Consider the following 21,357-nt stretch of genomic DNA (forward strand, 5'->3'; position numbering starts at 1 on the left):
TTTTCATAGGGGAATTAGCAGAGTTTTCAGGAAACAATACTGGCTACCATTCTTTTCAACTGCAAGAGGGGAAATTTGGTGTTGCAAGAGAGATGGTCATAAGGGCATCTGTTCCCTCTCCTAATTAGTGACATTTCAATCTTCTGTTCTCTGACTTCTTTTTTACAATTTTTATCAAAACCTTCCCTACCTCTTGCAAACCTAATTCTATTTTAATGCCCACTATTAAGATAATGAACCAGGATGGCAGCACACCATCAAATGAAAAAATGTCTGGAGTTTATCACCACTAACTCACACTGCTGGGGACTTCAGAGAAATGCATTCCTGGTAGAGAATTCTTGGGTGGCTTTGTGTGTGTGTGTGTGTGCACCCACGCGCGCGTGCATGCGTGCACTGCTCATGCCAAGTCTGAGGTCAAGGCAAGGTCATGGCTGTACAGTAATTGAACTTAAATATTGCTTTCTCCAGCTACTCCTGAACACGTATAATAAAAAAATCTTGAAGACACTTAAGTGTCTTAATAAGATTTCTTTTTACAATTTTTGTAGCCCCTAAAAAAGTGGCTAGTCACTGAAAATTTTAACAGGTGGTTAGTACACGTTCTCCAAAGCTATGCTCATGAAATTTCTCTCTTAAGAGCTTTTTGCACCCTGTAATACTAAGCATTTCACATCAAATACATAAAATGAATCGGACATATTAGATTCTGAAATAGTACACTGCTTTTAGTTCTCAACTCAGATTTGAGTATATCAAACGTGTGCGTACTCAGTTGCTAAGTCATGTCTGACTCTTTGAGGACTCATGGACTGTAGCCCACCCAGGCTCCTCTGTCCATGGGATTTCCCAGGCAAGAATACCGAAGTGGGTTGCCATTTCCTTCTCCAGGGGATCTTCCTGACCCAAGGATTGAATCCACGTCTCCTGTAATGAAGGCAGATTCTTTACCACTGAGCTACCTGGGAAGTTCATATCCAACATGAGTATCACATAAAAAAACGCAATGAAGATTTTTAACACTGTGCTGTTTTAATTAAAGGACCCACAGTCTAGGGTCTTCCCTGGCAGTCCAGTGGTTAAGACTCTGCACTTCCAATGCAGGGGATGTGATTTTGATTCCTGGTTGGGGAACCAAGAGCCCACATGGTATGTAGTGCTGCCACAAACTTAAAAAAAACATACATAAAGGACCTCCATTCCAGCATGAATCTTAGTTGGTAAGTCTGCCCACTTCAGGAAGGAAAACAGTTCCTAAAATACAAGCCATTAAACAGACAGGCTTCCTTTGTGGCTCAGCTGGTAAATAATCCACCTGCAATGTGGGAGACCTGGGTTCGATCCCTGGGTTAGGAAGATCCCCTGGAGAAGGGAAAGGCTACCCACTCCAGTATTCTGGCCTGGAGAACTCCATGGACTCTATAGTCCATGGGGTCTCAAAGAGTTGGACACAACTGAGCAACTCTCACTTTTCACTTTCACTTTCAAACAGGCAGACATAGGGTTTTTAAATTAAAAAATGCATACTTCATGACACTTTAAGATTCTCAACATCTTATATCCTTATGTTCTTTATCTTAGAAGTAATTAAAATAACGAGTGAAACTGGAATCCAACTAAAAAGACATTGGTTAGCGTTAACTCTTATTGACAACATATATTAAGTTGGTTCTCATATATGAAGTCTCCAAACTTCTAATAAAAATATTTAAAACACAGATCTACAACAAATTGTGTTGCAAATCAGGTTATCATTATCTTGTATAAACCATGAAAATTGGAATCATGTGAGCAGAAGGTTAGATTAATTCTCCATTCTCATTATAAGCACAGGTGTAGCGCAAACACCATGTGAAATAACCAATTAAAATGAAAAAAAAATCTGCTTTTTCATTAGCTGCCTTCACTGCATGACCAATCAGAAAATTATTTAATATTAATATTCTGCATATACCAAAAGTAATTTTCATAGTAACTAACATAGGTAAGCGAGCAAAAATGCCTCTTTATCTATGGTATTATTCAAAATCTGCATTCTCTTGAAAGGAACTCTGACAACTTTTTTCAAGTTCTTTTAAAAACATAATATTTTATGAATATATATTACTTATCTAAAAATAAGAGTCTTTTTTTAACAGATGAGAAGCCAAGGCTCTGAGAAATTAAGTGACTTATTTGAGGTTACATGTAACCCAAGAGATGTTAATAATTTGGCAAACGGTAGCAAGCATACCCCCCTCACCACCACAATGTCCTGACCAGAGCATGGCCACTACTGTGCCACCCATCTAGAGTATTCTGGACTAGATATCTAAACATGAGCTGATTTGAGCCAGTCACTAGTGGCAACAACCTCACTGTTGAGTCCAGGAATAAGGATGACAACATTTTGCGGACTTCGGGATTTTGATGACTGTACTATTTGTGTATAAAGACCAAAAAAAGAAAAAAAAAAAGCTATGCCTAAGAAGCCAAGCTTCAGCAATACGTGAACCATGAACTTCCAGATGTTCAAGCTGGTTTTAGAAAAGGCAGAGAAACCAGAGATCAAATTGCCAATGTCCACTGGATCATTGAAAAAGCAAGAGTTCCAGAAAAACATCTATTTCTGCTTTATTGACTATGCCAAAGCCTTTGACTGTGTGGATCACAATCAACTGTGGAAAATTCTGAAAGAGATGGGAATGCCAGACCACCTGATCTGCCTCTTGAGAAACCTATATGCAGGTCAGGAAGCAACAGTTAGAACTGGACATGGAACAACAGACTGGTTCCAAATAGGAAAAGGAGTACGTCAAGTCAAGGCTGTATATTGTCAGCCTGCTTATTTAACTTCTATGCAGAGTACATCATGAGAAATGCTGGGCTGGAGAAAGCACAATCTGGAATCAAGATTGCTGGGAGAAATATCAATCACCTCAGATATGCAGATGACACCACCCTTATGGCAGAAAGTGAAGAGGAGCTAAAAAGCCTCTTGATGAAAGTGAAAGAGGAGAGTGAAAAAGTTGGCTTAAAGCTCAACATTCAGAAAATGAAGATCATGGCATCTGGTCCCAACACTTCACGGGAGATAGATGGGGAAACAGTGGAAACAGTGTCAGACTTTATTTTGGGGGGCTCCAAAATTACTGCAGATGGTGATTGCAGCCATGAAATTAAAAGACACTTACTCCTTGGAAGAAAAGTTATGACCAAACTAGACAGCATATTCAAAAGCAGAGACATTACTTTGCCAACAAAGGTCCATCTAGTCAAGGCTATAGTTTTCCCAGTGGTCATGTATGGATGTGAGAGTTGGACTGTGAAGAAAGCTGAGCGCCGAAGAATTGATGCTTTTGAACTGTGGTGTTGGAGAAGACTCTTGAGAGTCCCTTGGACTGCAAGGAGATCCAACCAGTCCATTCTGAAGGAGATCAGCCCTGGGATTTCTTTGGAGGGAATGATGCTGAAGCTGAAACTCCAGTACTTTGGCCACCTCAGTTGATTCATTGGAAAAGACTCTGATGCTGGGAGGGGTTGGGGGCAGGAGGAGAAGAGGACAACAGAGGATGAGATGGCTGGATGGCATCACTGACTCGATGGACGTGAGTCTGAGTGAACTCGGGAGTTGGTGATGGACAGGGAGGCCTGGCATGCTGCGATTCATGGGGTCACAAAGAGTTGGACACGACTGAGTGACTGAACTGAACTGAACTGAAGAAGACTCAGCAAATTGGGTTATCTATATTCCAAAACTTGCCTCCTTCAAACTCATACATTCAGATTTCCAAAGACCAGTTCATGATAACCATCTCAGGTCTGAATCCATGACAGTTAACCCATGGGACCGGAAAAGCCACCTATCAGGTTTGATCATCACCTAGCTTGGTCAGTGACACGAATCCCCTCTCTCTGATATCCCTACCAGGTTGATGGGTAGCCTCTGCTAGATTGTTTTTTTTTTTTTTTAATTTAGTTTGTTCAAGCATAGTTGGTTTACAATGTTGCATTAATTTCTGCTGCACAGAAAAGTGACTCAGTTATACACATATACTCATTCTGCTTCATATTCTTTTCCATTATGGTTTACCCCAGGATATTGAATATGGTTCCCTGAGCTATATAGTAGGACCTTCTTGGTTATCTATTATATATATGCTAGTTTGCATCTGCTAACCCCAAACTCCCAGTTCATCCCTTCCCCACTCCCCCACCCCCCCACCAGCCCTTTCCTTGGCAACCACAAGTCTGTTCTCTGGGTGCTGGACTATTTCTAATACAGCACTGGTTACCTTATCAGAGAGCCCACTTCCTCTACAGACACAATAACTGTTAGAAAGTTCTGTCTTACCTGATCTAAAATCCTTTCACCAGGACAACTTCTTGGGGTAATTTAAACAATTCTAATCTCATTTCTTCAGATAGCCTTTCAAACATTAGAACTACAGCCACTGTGCCCCATAGGTCTCCCCTCTTCTCCGTAGGTTAAACATCCGTGATTCCTAACAAGTTCCTTCTAGAATGTGAGTTCTAGGATTTTGAGTCCACTCACCCCTTGGGCCACTCTCTGCTCAAAATGCTGAGTCTCTCTACATGCCTCTGTGAGCAACACTAAATGCAGCAACTTCAGGCCTCCTCAGGTTCCCATGGAGAGAGCAAACATCTCACCCCAGCCTCTTAGTTAAGGGCCCCAGGTATAGGATGCTAGTTGCTTCTCTTTGGGTGGCAATAACCATTTGTTGTTATTCACAACACAGATGTGGGCTACCTAAAGGATATGTAGGTATAAAGGCAGGAATCCTTTCATTAACTAAAAATTTTAAAACCTTGAAAACCTAAGGACACATCACTTTATCCAAACTTTTTGACCACATTAGTAGGTATACTTGGAAGGCCTCACTTTTGTAAACTTTAATTAAAAACAATATTTGTTTCAATATGATGGATATTATCAGTACATGTAGGGCATAATAAACTCTCAGAATCCTACTGAATTATAATTCCTATATTTATATGAAATACATAGTATTATCTGGGGTCATGGTAGATATCTTTATCTGAAAATAACTGAATAAATAGCAAAATATTTTATTTTTAAAAACAATACCACCTTTTCAATTCTAAAACCATTCCGACATTCAACTCTATTTAGTGTATTTTATGATTTTCGTCAAATGTCTTATATGTATTCTCTTTGGAATTAGCTATATACAGCAAGGTCATGTGTTTAGATGGCTTGGGTTGAATTCAGATAGGAAAACATTTTCCTTCTGGGCAAAGTAATAAAATGACATACTTGCTCCTCCCACTATAAGTCAAACAGAGGTCAGTTCCCCCATCCCTGTATCTGTTTAAATAAACTGGTCCAGCTGTTTGTTTCCAAAATGCCCTTTGACCTTGCATCTCATCCTCCCTGCTTTTGTGAAAGAATGCTTTACTTTCCATTGTGGAATATTCTAAATTACCAAGAATCTTCTAAACACCAAGAACCAAAAAAAGATCTTTGGGTTTTATGTAAACTCATATGAACATATTCCCTTCTAAAACACTGTCATTTTAAGAAGCATTAGTAAAATAGTTATTTTAAACTCATATGTACGAATACATAAATATACATTAGAGCTTGAACATAAAGAAGAAACAATGTTTTTGAAGAGAAATAAAGAAGAGGATGACAAAAATTCGAATCTGAATGTACAATAAAAAACACATTCTTCAATACCCATAAAATAGTTTAAGATGAAATATATCCATGAAATACACACAATCTTTGGAATTTTCCATATTGATAAGGTGACTTTTAAAAAGCTTATTTGTTTAAAGATGTAAAAGAAACTTTTAGAATTTTATATTGATGTCCAGGCATTACAATCCTTAAAACTCAGATGTATAATGTCAGGAATATAATAACAGGACAGTTTGCTTTTCTTACTCATTAAAATAGTTTCACACCTTAGCTTAATAGAATGATGCTCAAATTTGCCACAGATTGGGCATTTTACAAAGTACTCCTTTTAGTTAAGTATCCTTTAAGGTTGAGAAACATCCTGTTTGCATTTCCACATTTCATTCCAAACATCAAGGTATATGTTTTTAAAAATTCCATTTTACTTTGAAAACAGTCTTCTTTTGTGAAGTACTAAGAACTGGACACCTTGTAGGTGGTTGAAAACTGAGTTAGAGAAAGAATTCTTAAATTTCCTTTTTTCATGGAATCATGGATTAGAATTTCTTCCTGTGACCAAATGGTCTCCTTTTTTACAAAGGAAAGGAACATAATGGATTGGCTTTAGAGCTTTATTCCATGTCAAAATAAACAGAGGTGTATTTCTTTTTACCTAGTTATTTGTTTAGAACTCAAGTCCTATTAAGGGGGCAGTAGGAGGTTGAAAGGGGAGCAAAAGTCTTAAATATCTGAGACATGGGATCATCTAAAAACTGAGCTTTACCATCTGCATTTTTAAAAAAATAGGAATCAGACGAGAAGAATAGAAGACGAACCCTGAGTTATGCTAAAAAGAAATACAGGAAGTTTTGCTCTATTCTTTCTTGTCTCTGCCCTTAAATGTTTATTTATTATTGGACTTTTTCTCCCCGCTTCTGTTAATTCCACCTATCTCCTTTACTCTTCATCTTTGGATACCTGAATAGTTTTCTGAGCCAGTTCTGGTAGCACCGCGTTCTAAAGTTGACCTTCGTCCTCTGGTTTATCCTCCACGCCCTGACAGGTTCCTTTCCACAAAACTGGATTCTTATATTTAGTCTTCTCTTGGTGTGAACCAGAGGGGTGGCCAGATCATAGTGGACATCCTTTAGGCCCGAACACCAGGTTTATTTGCCCAGTTTCACAGGCAATTTTCCTACATGGCTTTGCCCTATTCCTATACTCTTGCACCTTTGGTCCTCCGCAATACTGACAAAAGGAAGGAAAAACTACTTGTTTACTCTCAAAAATGTAATTTTCACCTTTACTCAATTCTACTCCCCCGTGTTTACCACCCTACTTATTCACTGATGATTAAGGGAGACCATCTTTTGTTATTTTAGCATGCCACAGCTTATTCACGGAAATCAAAATAAAATTCTCACAAAATACTGTGGTTTCTAAACAATGACATGACTCTCAGTCATCTCCATAAAGCTTCTTGACAATTAGGTATAAGTGACTAGCCAGCAGAAAAGTAGGTATCCATTTAAGTATGGAGAAATGCCATTCTATAATACATACCCTTCTTTGCTCAAGAAGCTAAAATTATTGACTATTAAGAAAAAATTTCATTAAATAACAGGATATGTTAGTAAAAATGCCTTCTATACTATCCATTAAAGAAAGTATTAATTATATCATCTTGATTAATATTTAGGTATACTTAAGAATACTTACATATATATTTAATAATAAAAATTAATGCCATGCCTTCTTAAGTACTGGTGATTTCTCCATGCACTGTTCTTTATTCAATTAAACATGAACAACATGCAAGTATAATATTTAATTACTATATAATTCATTTTACTTATATTCATTGCTATAAATATTTTTAAGGGCAGAATTAAGTCTTGTAAAATAGCTGCTAATATAAATTACCATCTTGGAAACTAGTTGCTGAATTCCAGAATTTTGTTCTTTCTTTTTCCATCAATTTTCTTATGTAGCATTTCTTTCAACTTTATCAGAGTCATTTAAAGAAAACCACATATATGACTCTTTTTTTGTTTGTTTTTAAGTCAGCATTTCCTAATAACTTTAAAGCCTGTTTTATAAACAAACCTTTCAGGGAATGAATTCCAGCTATCTCGCACATAACACTCTGTTCTTTAAAACAAGAATTTGACTTCAAAATCTTTTGTTGGAATTCTCTATTTTAGATTTACATTTACTTATTGGATTTAATGATCCGTAACTGGCAGGCTTTAGGGTCCAAGCCTTCCACACTCCCTTTCTTTGTGAAGTAAAATTTCATGAAACATGATTTTTAGACGCTCAAGAAAGTTGACTCAATCTCAAGTCAAACCTTATGAAATCATGTTTTTGGCACTGTCTTCTAGTTTCTCAGCCTCCTCCAGGATCCGACAGTTCCAGGACTGCAATACATCGTCTGTGTGTCTGGGGCTGGGGGAGGTGAATGAACAGGAGGGAAGAAGGAAGCACGTGTTTTGCTCTCCTTCTGCTCTAGAAACATAATATTGGAATTTGTTCAAATCACAATAAGCCCATCCATCAGAGGTCTGAAAAGGTTCCCCTTCTCTAGAAGTGATAGGTGTATTTGTCAAACTACTCTTAAAAAAAGCTGAAACTAAGATGGTTGAGAAAGTTAATTATATATAAAATTTTCTTCCAAGCAACTAGTGAAAAAAAGAAGTCGCTAATTAGTTGAAAATTGCAATGCAAAGTAAAAACAAAATCCAAGCATCATTTTGGACTTTATAAGTTGAAATAGCTTGCAAATACATCATCACTTGGTTATATATTACAGAAAGTTTTCCTTGAAAGCAAATTGGAAAATGATTTTCTTCACTCTTAAAAAAAAGAAGCTCAGTTTGCTAAATCCTTTAATCTGAACTGAATTCAAAGCAAGGGTGGCTCCCTTAGGAGAGGATCTCTATTTCCTTTGCTGTCTTCTAGATCACTAAAGCCTTAGGCCCCAAACTCAATGGAATGAATTGTAGGGATGTATCACTAGACTTAGCATAAGAAATAGCCAGTAGTTATACATACTGTAAGTATCCATCTAAAGCATAGAGAACAAAATAGCATTTATAAAATATTTACTTACAAGTGACAGACAAGTTGCCAAATTTGATTTTGTTTAACCTAATACATATTTTTAAAGCGGTTAACTTAAGAGTATGTGAAATTAGAGTGATTATTAGAAAATGTATAAGCAACAGGATAATCTAGGATAATACAGCAAAACCTCTTTTACTAACAAAAACCTAAATTAGGTATAATATCTTTGAAAAATAAATGTGTCTATTTAAGGTGAATCATATAAATTCTCATTTTCCCACATTCACAAGTCAATAAAATTGCATCTTACTAAACATCCCTTAAACATTACAGAATAAGTACACAGTTATTTAAACAAATCTTAATGTTCTGTCAATTTCCATTATAAGTAGGATAACCAGATAATTTATCATCTATGCTGGGACACTTTTAAGAGTAAAGGGATATTAGGGACTTCCTTGGTGGTCCAGTGGTTAAGAATCTGCCTTCCAATGCAGGGGACATGGGTTTGATTCCTGGTTTGGGACCTAAGATCCCACATGACTCAAGGCAAACCAAATCAGAGCATCACACCTACTAAGTCCACATGCTCCAGAGCCCACGCACCACAACAAAGATCCAGCACAGCCAAAAAAAACAAAAAAAAAGGAGTAAAGAAAAGTTATTGATAACTATGCTGGGCACCAGGCATAAACTGTGAGTGTCCCAAGGAATCAGGGTGTATGTGTTATCCTAGTAATCAAATATTCACTTTTTTTCCCAAAAGAGAATTTCCCCTGAATGACTAGAACTGACACTCTTTTGTGTTAAGTGACCAGCCGAGCACGCATAAGGTGTTCTAGAATCCTAGTGCCAATCTGGAGAATCTTTCAGCTCTTTCCTTTCTCTAGAGTCTCTCCTTTATTTGCCTCCACACTCCAAGCCTTCACTAATTAAGAAATTTCCAGGCCTGGAGTCTCCAGTCATGCGGAAGGTATATCAAAATTTAGCTTGATTTCTTTTTTCACCTGGTTACAGATTAGGTTTGACCTGAATGGAGAGGCCTATTGTCTATTCCCTAGAATGTTCACTTCTGTTTCAATTAGTAAAGTTTGAAACCTAAGCTTTATGTACTGTATATCAATACGTAACCTGTAAGGTCCTTATATGAAAATAGATCTACTTGAAAAGGCAAAATCTCTCAGTTGAGGTATATGACAAAATCTTTCAAATGAGGACTTGTCAAATCTTTGAAAAATGCTTATGGTCATCAAAGTCACATTGGAGAAACTTCAGAGAATGTACATTTCACTTCTGACCTGCCATCCTTTCCTTTGAACACCACTGCTCCTAATTATCACAGTCAAAACACTGGCCAAGGGCAGAAGAGTGAGAACAGTGTCCAATGGAAAGCGTATGACAGCTGAGAAGGAAATCTGCCACTTCCTGGTTCTGAGATTATAGCAGCATTTAGGTGCTGGAACTGTGATGATCAAATGGGTGAGTGTTTATGGAAAGTGCTTGGCCAACTGTGAAACCTAAGGCAGGTTTGCTGAGGATACTGTCATGATTCTCAAAATATCTAATGGTGCAAAAGCTTATAAACAAATTCTTAGGCCAGCAAAAGATGGAAACAACCCAAATGTCCATCGATGAATGAACGAATAAAGAAAATGTGGTATATCCATACAATGAAACATTATTCAGTCATAAACAGGAATAGAGTATGGCACATGCTTCAAAGTAAGTGAAACTTGAAAACATAATGCTGAGTGAAGGAAACCAGTCATAAAAGACCAGAGGTATCCTGATCACATTTATATGAACTGTCCAGAATAGGCAACCCATGGACGGAGGAGTCTGGCGGGCTACAGTCCATGGGGTCATAAAAGTCAGACACAAATTTAGTGACTAAAATCACCATAGGAACAGAAAGTAGATCTGTGACAGAGTTGGGGATGGAAGTATGGAGGGTGAGGGGTAGAGGGTTTCTTTTTGAGGTGGTGAAATTGCTCTCAAATGGACTCTGAGGATGGTTGCACATATCTGTGACTATACTTAAAACCACTGAACCACTTTAAATAAGTAAATTGCATAGTATGTGAATTATATCTCAATAAAGCTCTTAAAAATACATAATAGGACTTCCTTCATGGCTCAGGGGTAAAGAATCCATCTGCCAATGCAGGGGACACTGGTTCAGTCCCTGATCTGGGAAGATCCCACATGCCACAGGACAACTGGGCCCTGTGCCACAACTGCTGAACCCATGCTCTGCAGTAAGAGAAGTTACCACAGTGAGAAGGCTGATACAAAACTAAAGAGTAGTCTCTGCTTGCTGCAATCTAGAAAGGCTGTGCACAGTGACAAAGACCCAACACAGCCAAAAAAAAAAAAAATATATCAACTAATTAAAAACAAAAATACATAATGGTGGACTGCAAGAGACACTGAACCAGGAGACAGCCCCCTCCTCGCCTCTAATTAAGAATGTAACATTGTAAGGCCCTGAGCCTCAACTGTCAAAGGATGCTACAATCCTATCCGGACTTGGACTCTGTCATTCTGTTGCAGTGTTTCTAAAATTTTAATCCATCCTCCCTTTGATAAACTTCAAAATCTCCTATCTCTTTGTTAACTTACTATTTCAGGAGAAATAGCATGGCAAAAATGAAGTTAATTCTCAAGATGCTTTTTTATACTACATTCACTCAGAATGATTCTGATCTGTCCTTTCTGGCTACGCCCTCCAGCCGCTACTTGGCCTTGAGGATGGGGATCCTAGCCATAACCCATCGCACTGTCCATTCTGTACACATTCTGTCCTGTCCATTCTGTCCTGCCAGGTGACCAGTCGTGGGGGCTGAGACCTAACATCTTTGGATCCATACAATTCTTTCCATTAGCTTTACAACATTTCCTACTCCCTACCCTTTCCAAGGACGTATGAATTCTGACTCAAACTAGGGATCAAATAAAGTCAACCGTAGCAGATGTTCTAGTGATACAGGCCAACAAAACCCTTCAACTAGACAACAATCCTCAAAACTATTCTTTTACATTCAAATCAGCATCCTAAAGTAGAACATACTGGAAACTTAAAGATATATGTTTTTAATCATGGTGCATTTAATTCCATCCTTTGGCAATATATTATTCTTGAAAAATTGTGACCAAATCAATAGAATGCCAGACGTCTCCTATGACAGGAAGTACATTTTTGAGCTAAGTTACATTTGGAATCCAAGACCAATAATTCCCATGGGCCTGAAAGAGTTAATGTATTTGCAAAAGGAAGTACTTTTTTCCTTCTTCAGCGACAGGATCTAATCTTACGAGGCTTTAGGTCCTTCCGCCACACTGGTTAAGAGGGTAAAAGGGAAAAGGAGTTTTCAAAGATGGGAACCGATTAAGGTATTTTTGCTTATTTGTTATTGTTCAGGTGTCTAGAGCCCAACAGAGTTCATTATTTCCCACATTAATTGGTCAGGCTTAAAGACCTCATAAGAATGGAAATAAAATCAGGAGGAAAATACCCAAAGACCATGAGGGCATGGAGTGGGACAGTCCTGTATTTGCCAAAGTTACAAACATCCATGTTGTTGGCGTGTTTTTGTAAGATTTTTCTTTAATGTTCTCTTGCCCCTTAAAAAGTTAAAAAAAGAAAAAACACCCCAAGTGTCTACACAAAGCTCCAGGCATTTGCCTATCAGAGCCATGCAGATCAAAGACGACATTCGCCCTCAGAAACACTTCCGTCCCTGCACCCCTGCCTCCTCTCCATTTTTGAGAAAACTGTCGTATTTAACAAGGAGGCAACATTTGCCCCATTTTTTTTTACTGTTTCAGACTGCCTCTTTAACCACTCAGAAATGCTGTTTGTTTTCTGTAGGTGCAGCCTGAAGCCAGAGGGTGATGTAAGTGCGAGGGGAGAGGGGTCTTCTCTGTGGACACAGCTCCGGGACCTAGTGCTCAATGGTTAATCACCCAACACCAGCCCCGGCAACTGTTGACACAAAATAGGTGGAGATCAGGTCTGTGCAAGCAGAAAATACCAGAAAGGCAAACTATATGTGAACACACTTAAGACAGATTTGACAAGAATAGACCTCAACCTGACTTGCTAGGAAACTCCTCAAGCTGGGAGCTTCAGTTCCTCTACTGAGGAGGCTTCCCCTGACAAAGTTTCCTTTGAGAAGAAAAAGAGTAACATTTTCAAAACTAAAAGAAGTTTACAGAAGTCAGCCGAGACATGTGTCCCCTTGATTCACACAGTGTGAGTTTGGAATCTGCTCCTACACGCAGGGTTTATGTAATGTAATACAGTTCTTGCAAGTACTTCTGGAGCAGAGCCAAACGAGAGAGAGAGAGAGAGAGAGAGAGAGAGAGAGAGAGAGAGAGAGAGAGAGAGAGGGAGAGGGGGGGAGAGAGAGAGAGAGAGAGAGAGAGAGAGAGAGGGAGTGAGGGAGAGGGAGGAAAACCCAGCATGTGCAAACAACCACAATTCAAAAAGTTATTTCTCTTGACCTATAAAACGCATGCAAAGCAGCAAATGGATAATGCTTAAATAGTCTTTTAATCTTATCTAACTGACACCTGACAACCCATTACTTATAATTATTAATGCACCCACTAAAAAGTTTGTCATGTACAAAATCACTGGAGAAAAAAGATTGAATGCCTGAGGAAAAAACAAATTTTACTGTACAATAACTTCAGAAATTCCAAGCCTATTATCTGTCATGCCCTTCACAGACTCAGAGCGCACTGCTAAAATCAACTGATTTATCTTAATTATGAATCCAAAAGTGACAGCATGCATGTTTTCCATGTCTTGCGATAATGTTTAATTTCATCTAGTTTTTATTTTAAGGGCTAGATTTGCTTATTTAAGACGAAGAAAAGTAACAACTTTTTAATGAATAATCCTTTTCATCTGTTTATCAAAGGCCCTGTTGTGTGTGTGTGTGTGTGTGTGTGTGTGTTTTCACTTCTAATGTAAAATGGGAATAAAAATGTGTCATTCACCTTGCTTCTGTTCACTTTTTTACACTGTCTAGAATATTAGGGCTGGAAGAGGCTTAGAGTCCCACCAATTCCTCAGCCCTACCCATCCATTTAAGGTAGAGGAAGCTGTTGCCCAGGGAGACAAAGGGAGTTGATCAAGGACATGCATCTAAATTGGTGAGGAGTGGGGACGGCAGATGACATGTTTGGACTCCAAATGTTCTTTCCCCTGCATATTCCCTTCCCTGACTCCCTCTATGTAAATGGTGTGTTGTCATGAGGCTTCCATGGGAATTTGTCCCTTGTGTGTTAGTTGCTCAGTCGTGTCTGACTTTTTGTGACCCCAGGGACTGTAGCCCGCCAGGCTCCACTATCCATGAAATTCTCCAGGCAAGAATACTGGAGGGGTTGCCATTTCCTCCTACGGGGCATCTTCTGACCCAGGGATCAAATCCAGGTCTTCTGCATTGCAGGCAGACTCTACCATCTGAGGCACCCTTAGCCACCTGTGGATGCTGGAGCTTTTCTCCTTGACCAGGGTGCCTCTCAGCCCCTCATTTCCCACACTCTCTGCAAGGGAGTCAGCTCCAAGCACAGTGCTTGATGGTTAATGACCCAGTGGTTAATCACTCTCTGCTGGCTGGGTGACACCCCAGGAGTTCCTGCTTAGCTAGGACTTGCACCAAGTCCTGCTGACCTCCACACCATGTTCAAGGTCAAGCACCAAGCCACTTGTTTCACTGCCTTGGAAGGGATGTGGAGGAACACTAGGTTCATGATGGAATCAGTCTCCCAGCTCACTCTTCTCTGTGCCTTGCTTGAACCCCAACCCTAAGTGGTCCTGAAAGCATCCTCAGGCATACTAACTCTAAGCTCCAGACGTCACACTCTTGTCCTGAAAAGCTCAGAGACTGGCTTTGAATGTTGGTTGGAGGAGAAACAGCAGATACACAAAACAGTGTTTGGACTTTCTGATCCATCTTCCTACAACCCACCCATTCCTGTTTCTCTTCTCACCTAGACTCAGGGTCCTAGTCTGGTAGAAGGGGCAGGGTTTTTCCATGTGGTGCAGTGGGCCAACACCTACTCTTCATGAGCAGTTTCCATTTTTCCTAGTATTAGCCATCTGATTGAACACAGTGGGCGAAACCTCTGAGTAAACTAAGGAATAAAACCTGTAACAAAGTATATTTCACTGACTGCAGAGTCATTTTCAAAGAGGCTTGTTTGCTGGAAATTTTTTAAAATCTGCAGACAAAAGCAGCATCTCTGTTGAACTCCTAAGACTCTCTGACATGACAATACCTGAAGGTTTCAAAATTCACAGCTCTTTTCCCTGCGAGCTATTTGCTCAGCTTTCCTAAATAATACCCTGCCTGCCTGGCGCCTCGCCAGCTCTGTCTGAGGCAATATACAAGCTATACATTTTTTGACTGATTTCAATATTTTCTCATGAGCAACTAGACAGTATTTTATCTAGTGAGTATTACTCATTGCTCTAATCTAAGCCCAGAGTAAGCTCCTGTAAAGGTAATATTATTAGAATTGACACTCAAGGTGAAAAGCATAGCAATTAACTATGGCTTGGAGAACAACAACCCATTCTGAGAGATGCCGGAGAGCTGTTCTATTTATATGTTTCCTTCTCTTCCTCCTCCTTTTAAAAATAGGGCACCTGTTACTCCATTGATCAATTAGGAAGTCTACCTTAAATGTAGGTTACACTTAAATTCTCAAGGGAAGAAGTTAGACCACCTGCTTAATAAAATTACCTCTTACGTGTGAAGTGGTTCCATCCCTAGGTGATTCCTAGGCAAGGAAAATCACTGTATACTCTGCACTTTCATTTTGTAGTGAATAGGAAACAAATGACCCAGCCCTCCTTGCTTGGTGCACTCTTTTTTCTTTTTACATCTGTTTTCCTTGCTTTTGTGTCATGCCTCTGTTTAGTTTTATTGACAAAACAATCTGTGCCTAATGTTTAAACAACATCTGTAAAATGTATTATTAAATTATGTTGGAAGAAAAAGCAGAGCAATTCTATGAAACCCTGTGACCCCTATTGATTTTTAGATCTCAGAAGTTGAAAGGATAATTTGTGAATGTTTTAACATTTACATCTACACAGGTACCTATATTTATAGAATCTTTGATTACTTATAAAACTATTTGCTACATTATTACCATAATTCAGAAAGAAACTTGACCTTTTACAGTTGAATCTGTTTATTATAATAAGAGCGATCCTATTAAAAACAATAAGTTTACATTTTCATTTTTACCTACCAATGGCTGAAACCTCCAAAAATAACATACTTCCCCTGCCACTGGTAATCAATGGGAAGTGATGCCTGAATGCTTTGTAGTTTTGAAGACAACAAATGAAAAAACTAGGAAAATCTGGTATGTGTACTAAATCTGAGAACTTGAATAGCTATGATGGTTCCGTAAAGTGTCACCTTGGAGTTCCCATGTTCCCTGAAATCTTAGGCACTCTGTTGATGGAGAGGGATTCTTCTGTCCACATCAATGCTGTATTTCAAATTAACTATCTATTTTGCACCTAAAACCCATTGCCCTGTGAGAGACAACAGAGTAATCATGGAACATTAGGCCTTAATGGGAAAGTACACAGATGAGAAGGGATAAACAAAGACAACGTAACATTTATTCAGTACACTCTAGGCCAGAACTCTATCTGAGGCATGCAGCAAGTAAGATATAATTGCAGGCACAAGTTTTCATCATATGGAATTCCCAAGTCTGCAACATGGCTGTGAAAACTTATAAGGGAGCCTTTATTTGACCATTCGTCTAGTCAAGGCTATGGTTTTTCCTGTGGTCATGTATGGATGTGAGAGTTGGACTGTGAAGAACAGTGCCGAAGAATTGATGCTTTTGAACTGTGGTGTTGAAGACTCTTGAGAGTCCCTTGGACTGCAAGGAGATCCAACCAGTCCAATCTGAAGGAGATCAGCCCTGGGATTTCTTTGGAAGGACTGATGCTAAAGCTGAAGCTCCAGTACTTTGGCCACCTCATGGGAAGAGTTGACCCATTGGAAAAGACTCTGATGCTGGGAGGGATTGGGGGCAGGCGGAGAAGGGGACAACCGAGGATGAGATGGCTGAATGGCATCATGGACTCGATGGACGTGAGTCTGAGTGAACTCCGGGAGATGGTGATGGACAGGGAGGCCTGATGTGCTGCGGTTCATGGGGTCGCAAAGAGTCGGACACGACTGAGAGACTGAACTGAACTGACACATATTTTCAATATAAAAGAATAAAGTTGGTGTATTCAGGAGAGAAAAGAACCTAGTATTGACATTGTACATATGTGTGTTTGTTTTCTTCAAAGTGCTACCTTCATATGAAAAGGTCTATATAACCATCTAATCTAAAAATTTAAGAAGTTTCCACTTAAATGACAGTCAACATATTAGTAGTAGTTTTACCCTGATATAACTGAAGTATTTACTGCAACCACAACAACAATGAAAAAACAAAAAGGCATCAAATGCTATTATTTATCATTTTTGGCTCAAAACATAATTGGGAGTGAGAGAGAAAAGGAAGAAGATACATATATTTATAGCACACATTATTAATATATTTTAAAAATTATTATGCTTTAAGTCAACGTCTACCATAGCATGCTAATAGATAGAAATATTTAGGCAATTAGTTATGGAGGTTGATTTTTTTAAAAACATGCAGTTACCTCAAATAGCTGGATAATTTAGGTAAAATATTTTTACCCAAATTATTTGCATAATTGCCTCAATTCTCAAAAAATGTCTTGGCATAGATTTTTGCTACAATGTCTCATCTCATAAATGTCACATTCCATCCTAGAGCCCAATTCCTACAAAGTGCTAGTACCAACCATTTTATGATTTCTCCTCTCTGTTTGTACTCTGATATATAGACAAAACATACAAGTTAAAAGTTATTTCTTTTAATTCAAATTGTCTCTTAATGAATCAAATCTGTCTTGTTGTTTTACATTTAAATTCTCCCTGTGATCCCCTCTCCCCACCAAATCCCATCTGCTTTGTCCTTAGTCAGCCAAGGCAGGTAGAATACATTACTTTGTCAATTCAATTAAAAAGGGGCAAAATTAGTTCAGCGAGGGAATGAAAGAATTATTACAATGCATCAAACTTTTCTCATCTCATTTTTCTGTCAAAATCTAACTTCAAGCTGCATCACCCAGGGTTTCTATGACAAGCTAACAACTCGACATGAGTTTATATTTTTCACATTCATATTTGTATTTCAATACATTATGTTGCTGCCAATAATTATGACTGATCTACACCCAAACTGCCCTTCAGCATTTTATTAAATCTCTTCAACAGTGACTCATAGTTTGTACAAAATGTACATGTGTGTTAACAAGTCTTAAAAAATCCAAAAAGGAAGACCCACAATTTTAAATGTTGTGCCTAAATGAAGTGAAAGGGAAATGCTAAAATACTTATGAAGCGGGTTTTTTTTTAAATTATTATTTCCAGAGTGAGGTAATGTGGGTTTGATGTTCAAATATGGGAAAAGGCTCTCAAAAAAACTCTATAATTTTTTTATGATGATAAAGAAAAATGAACTCCACTTTGTAGTTGTGTTATTCCATCTTCAAGTCTGCTATCATCATTTAAGATTCTCTCGCATCTTGGGTTTCAATACAGTGCCATCTGGGTTTCCCCATTTTTGCCTCATATTTGCAACTCAAAGTCCAGAGAAAAAGAAATCAGTTATCCGTTCCATAAAAGGAGAAGGTTTGGATGAAAAGTAATACACCGTTAAAAATTCCAATCAAACATGGGAATGTCATTATTCACCAAATGTAAGAGAAACAACTTCTCTTACAACTTTCAGCTACTGGAGGGGAATTTCTCTACCACAGTGGCCCTCAGTCTTTGGTCACCAGGGACCCATTTGGTGGAAGACAATTTTCCACAGACCGGTCAGCAGCGGGTGGTTTCAGGATGACTCAAGCACAGGTGGGTTTGAGCCCCTGTGAGAATCTAATGCCTCCGCTGATACGACAGGAGGTGGAACTCAGGTGGTAACGCGAGAGATGGGGAGCAGCTGTAAATACAGATGAACAGCTTGGCTCACTCACCCATCTCCCACTTGCTGCTGTGCGGTTTGGTTTCTAACAGAGGTTGAGGATCCTTCGTCCACCACAAAGCTGTTGTAGAGTTGAAACAGTTGCCAACTGCGAAGCAATGAAGTGCCAGCAGAGGTCACTTCTAACTTCATACAGAAGCAGAGAGCACACGCACAGTATATGGTGCCAGGTGAGAAGAGAATTGGGTTTACATCCCAGGTTATAAGGAAAAGTGATTTTCAAGTTACGTGCCTGTGCCGAATTGAATATCATAGTGAAGTTTAGGGTAGAGTCTGCATCTATGTTGAAAAATTATTATCTGGTATGTATGATAACTTCTTAAAGTCCTTATTTTTCCCTCTTAATCACAAAACCGAGGAAGTCCGACTGTGATTACTGTGCAGAGAATCTATGAAAAGACAGCCGTGTCCGGCTCTGTGCCACAGGAATGTCTGCCTGCCCTAGCACCCAGAGGAAATATCCCATGAGGCTGTCTACCTGTAACAAGCAGCTTGTATTGGAATCTGTTCTCTGGTAACGATGTTTGTGGATAGAGTTTTCTAGCAACACTGAAGAGGAAGAGAGATTGCGTGTGTGATAGCTCACCTGAGTGGGCAACCTGTTGCCTTCCTTAATGAGAGCTGGCCCAGCCACTCCTTGGCCCTCAAAGGGGATCATTTCCCAGAGAAATAAATCTGTACAGCCTCCATTGTATTCAAATTGCCTCCACATCAGTTTAACTTTTAAAATATGTAGGAATTTAGGCACGCATGCAAAATGGATAGTCTGCCCTATAATACTGTCCAGAAAAATTTGAAAGACAGTTCAAGTATGCAATATCAAGAATCTTGAAAAGTAAGATATAGCTGCAGGTAAAAAGAGGCAAGCAAAAAACCCGCAGCAGCCACAAGACTCCCAGTAACATGCTCAGGTAAGTATGTCTTCTGTTGGTTCCTGATCCACTTGACTAAAAGGGCTGCAAAAATTGATCTCCTAAGGCTGCCATAAGGTCACAGAAATTGATAACCCTTACAAGCAATGCTTATATGGGTCTGTCTGTGTCTTGAAGATAGTGCACTTTGTAAATTAATCCTCCAAAGGCAAATATATTGTAAGTAGCTTGTTATCTCTAAAATACTAAATTGAAGAATACATGGGATTATATTGACAGAAATTACATTTTCTGTAATGGGGCTTAATATATCTGAAATCTCTCCCAAAGGCTCCCAGGCTCTCTAACAGAGAAGAGTCTGTTAATGTAGGTGCAATGGACATCAAGAACAAACGTATTCACCAAAATGGATTAGGCCATGTAATCAGAGATTCTGTAATATTAATCTTTGACACTTATTGAACAGAAAGAAACACTTCTGTCTGCAGACTGGCATTCTCAGGTCTCCTTTTTCCCCAATCAGGCTTTGGGCCTTTTCTGCATTTTACTTCAAAGAGGATAAGGTTTCCCCATCATAAACACTAATCTAAAAATATTGGGACAATTAATTAGATACACTTAGTTTTAAAGGAGATCAGATTTCGATACCCTTCAAATATGACACTAGCTCTGGGTGATTATATGAACCTGGCTTTCCGCACAATCACAAAGGGTAATAAATCATACTTCCTCAAAGGCTGTTTGCCGCACTGCTATACATTAAGTCAGAATATTGTTGGCTATCCTTGGTACATAATCTCAGCTTCTCTCCCAAAACAGGAATTTATATATTTACTTAGAAACAGTATTATACAACCCTGAGATCCATCAAGTTTTGAATAGCTTCAAAGTAAAAACACCTTTTTTTTTTTCCTTTTTTCCATTGGGAGATAAGAAGGACGGACTGTCCATCCTGGAATGCACAGTCTAACAAATTCTCAGTGAGCTTAGTTATTCAGCGAATTTAAAATCTAACAGATGTGATAGTGGAGTTTCTTGTTTCATAGAAACAAGGATATTACTCTTTCTATTGATCATCCTTAAAGATAAAAAAAAAAAAGTGAGACATTTACTGAGCCACAGCTAAATGAATTAAACATTTTTACTATGCCTAAAATTTGTCAATTTATAAAGGAGGTGTAAAACAATACAGTGTTTTCTTTTCTAATCTAGTAAGTGCTCTGGCTCATCTGTGTTCTCTCCTTTGGATCAACAAGCCACCAGGGAAAACTGGGTGTGTCTTCTTAATGCAAAACAAGAGCTGCAGGTTGCCAGAGGGGAAAGCAGATTGTGTGCAAACACAAAGCCAAATTACTTACCAATTGTTCACTTGAAGGATGGTGAGTCCCGTGTCTTGTGCCAACTGCTTTTTCTGTTCTTCAGAAGGGTAAGGGTGCTGAAAAAGGACAAAAAGGATAGGTGTATACCTGTATGCTCCCAACACACAATGTGCACATCACAACAGGTGCAACGCTAGGTGCAAGGGATTCAATAGTAAACACATATGCTCTGTTAAAAACACACATATATACGTGTGTGTACATCAGGCAATTTGAGGCGGTCTTGTCAATAACTTAAATGTCTGCTGAGGTCTATAATAAAAGGTAAAAATGC

At 38.8% G+C, this 21,357-nt stretch overlaps 1 protein-coding gene across 5 annotated transcripts in view; it reads right to left on the bottom strand.

The window, feature by feature from the left end:
- Positions 1-21,357, bottom strand: part of MEIS1 (Meis homeobox 1) — a 146,115-nt gene that overhangs the window by 5,440 nt on the left and 119,318 nt on the right. For all 5 annotated transcript variants that reach the window (XM_069580337.1, XM_069580336.1, XM_069580338.1 and 2 more), the window contains one exon: positions 21,063-21,139. In XM_069580337.1, coding sequence (XP_069436438.1) covers positions 21,063-21,139 — 77 coding nt within the window. The remainder of the gene's footprint in view (positions 1-21,062; positions 21,140-21,357) is intronic.

This window comes from Ovis canadensis, chromosome 3, assembly GCF_042477335.2.
Source record: "Ovis canadensis isolate MfBH-ARS-UI-01 breed Bighorn chromosome 3, ARS-UI_OviCan_v2, whole genome shotgun sequence".
NCBI lineage: Eukaryota > Metazoa > Chordata > Mammalia > Artiodactyla > Bovidae > Ovis > Ovis canadensis.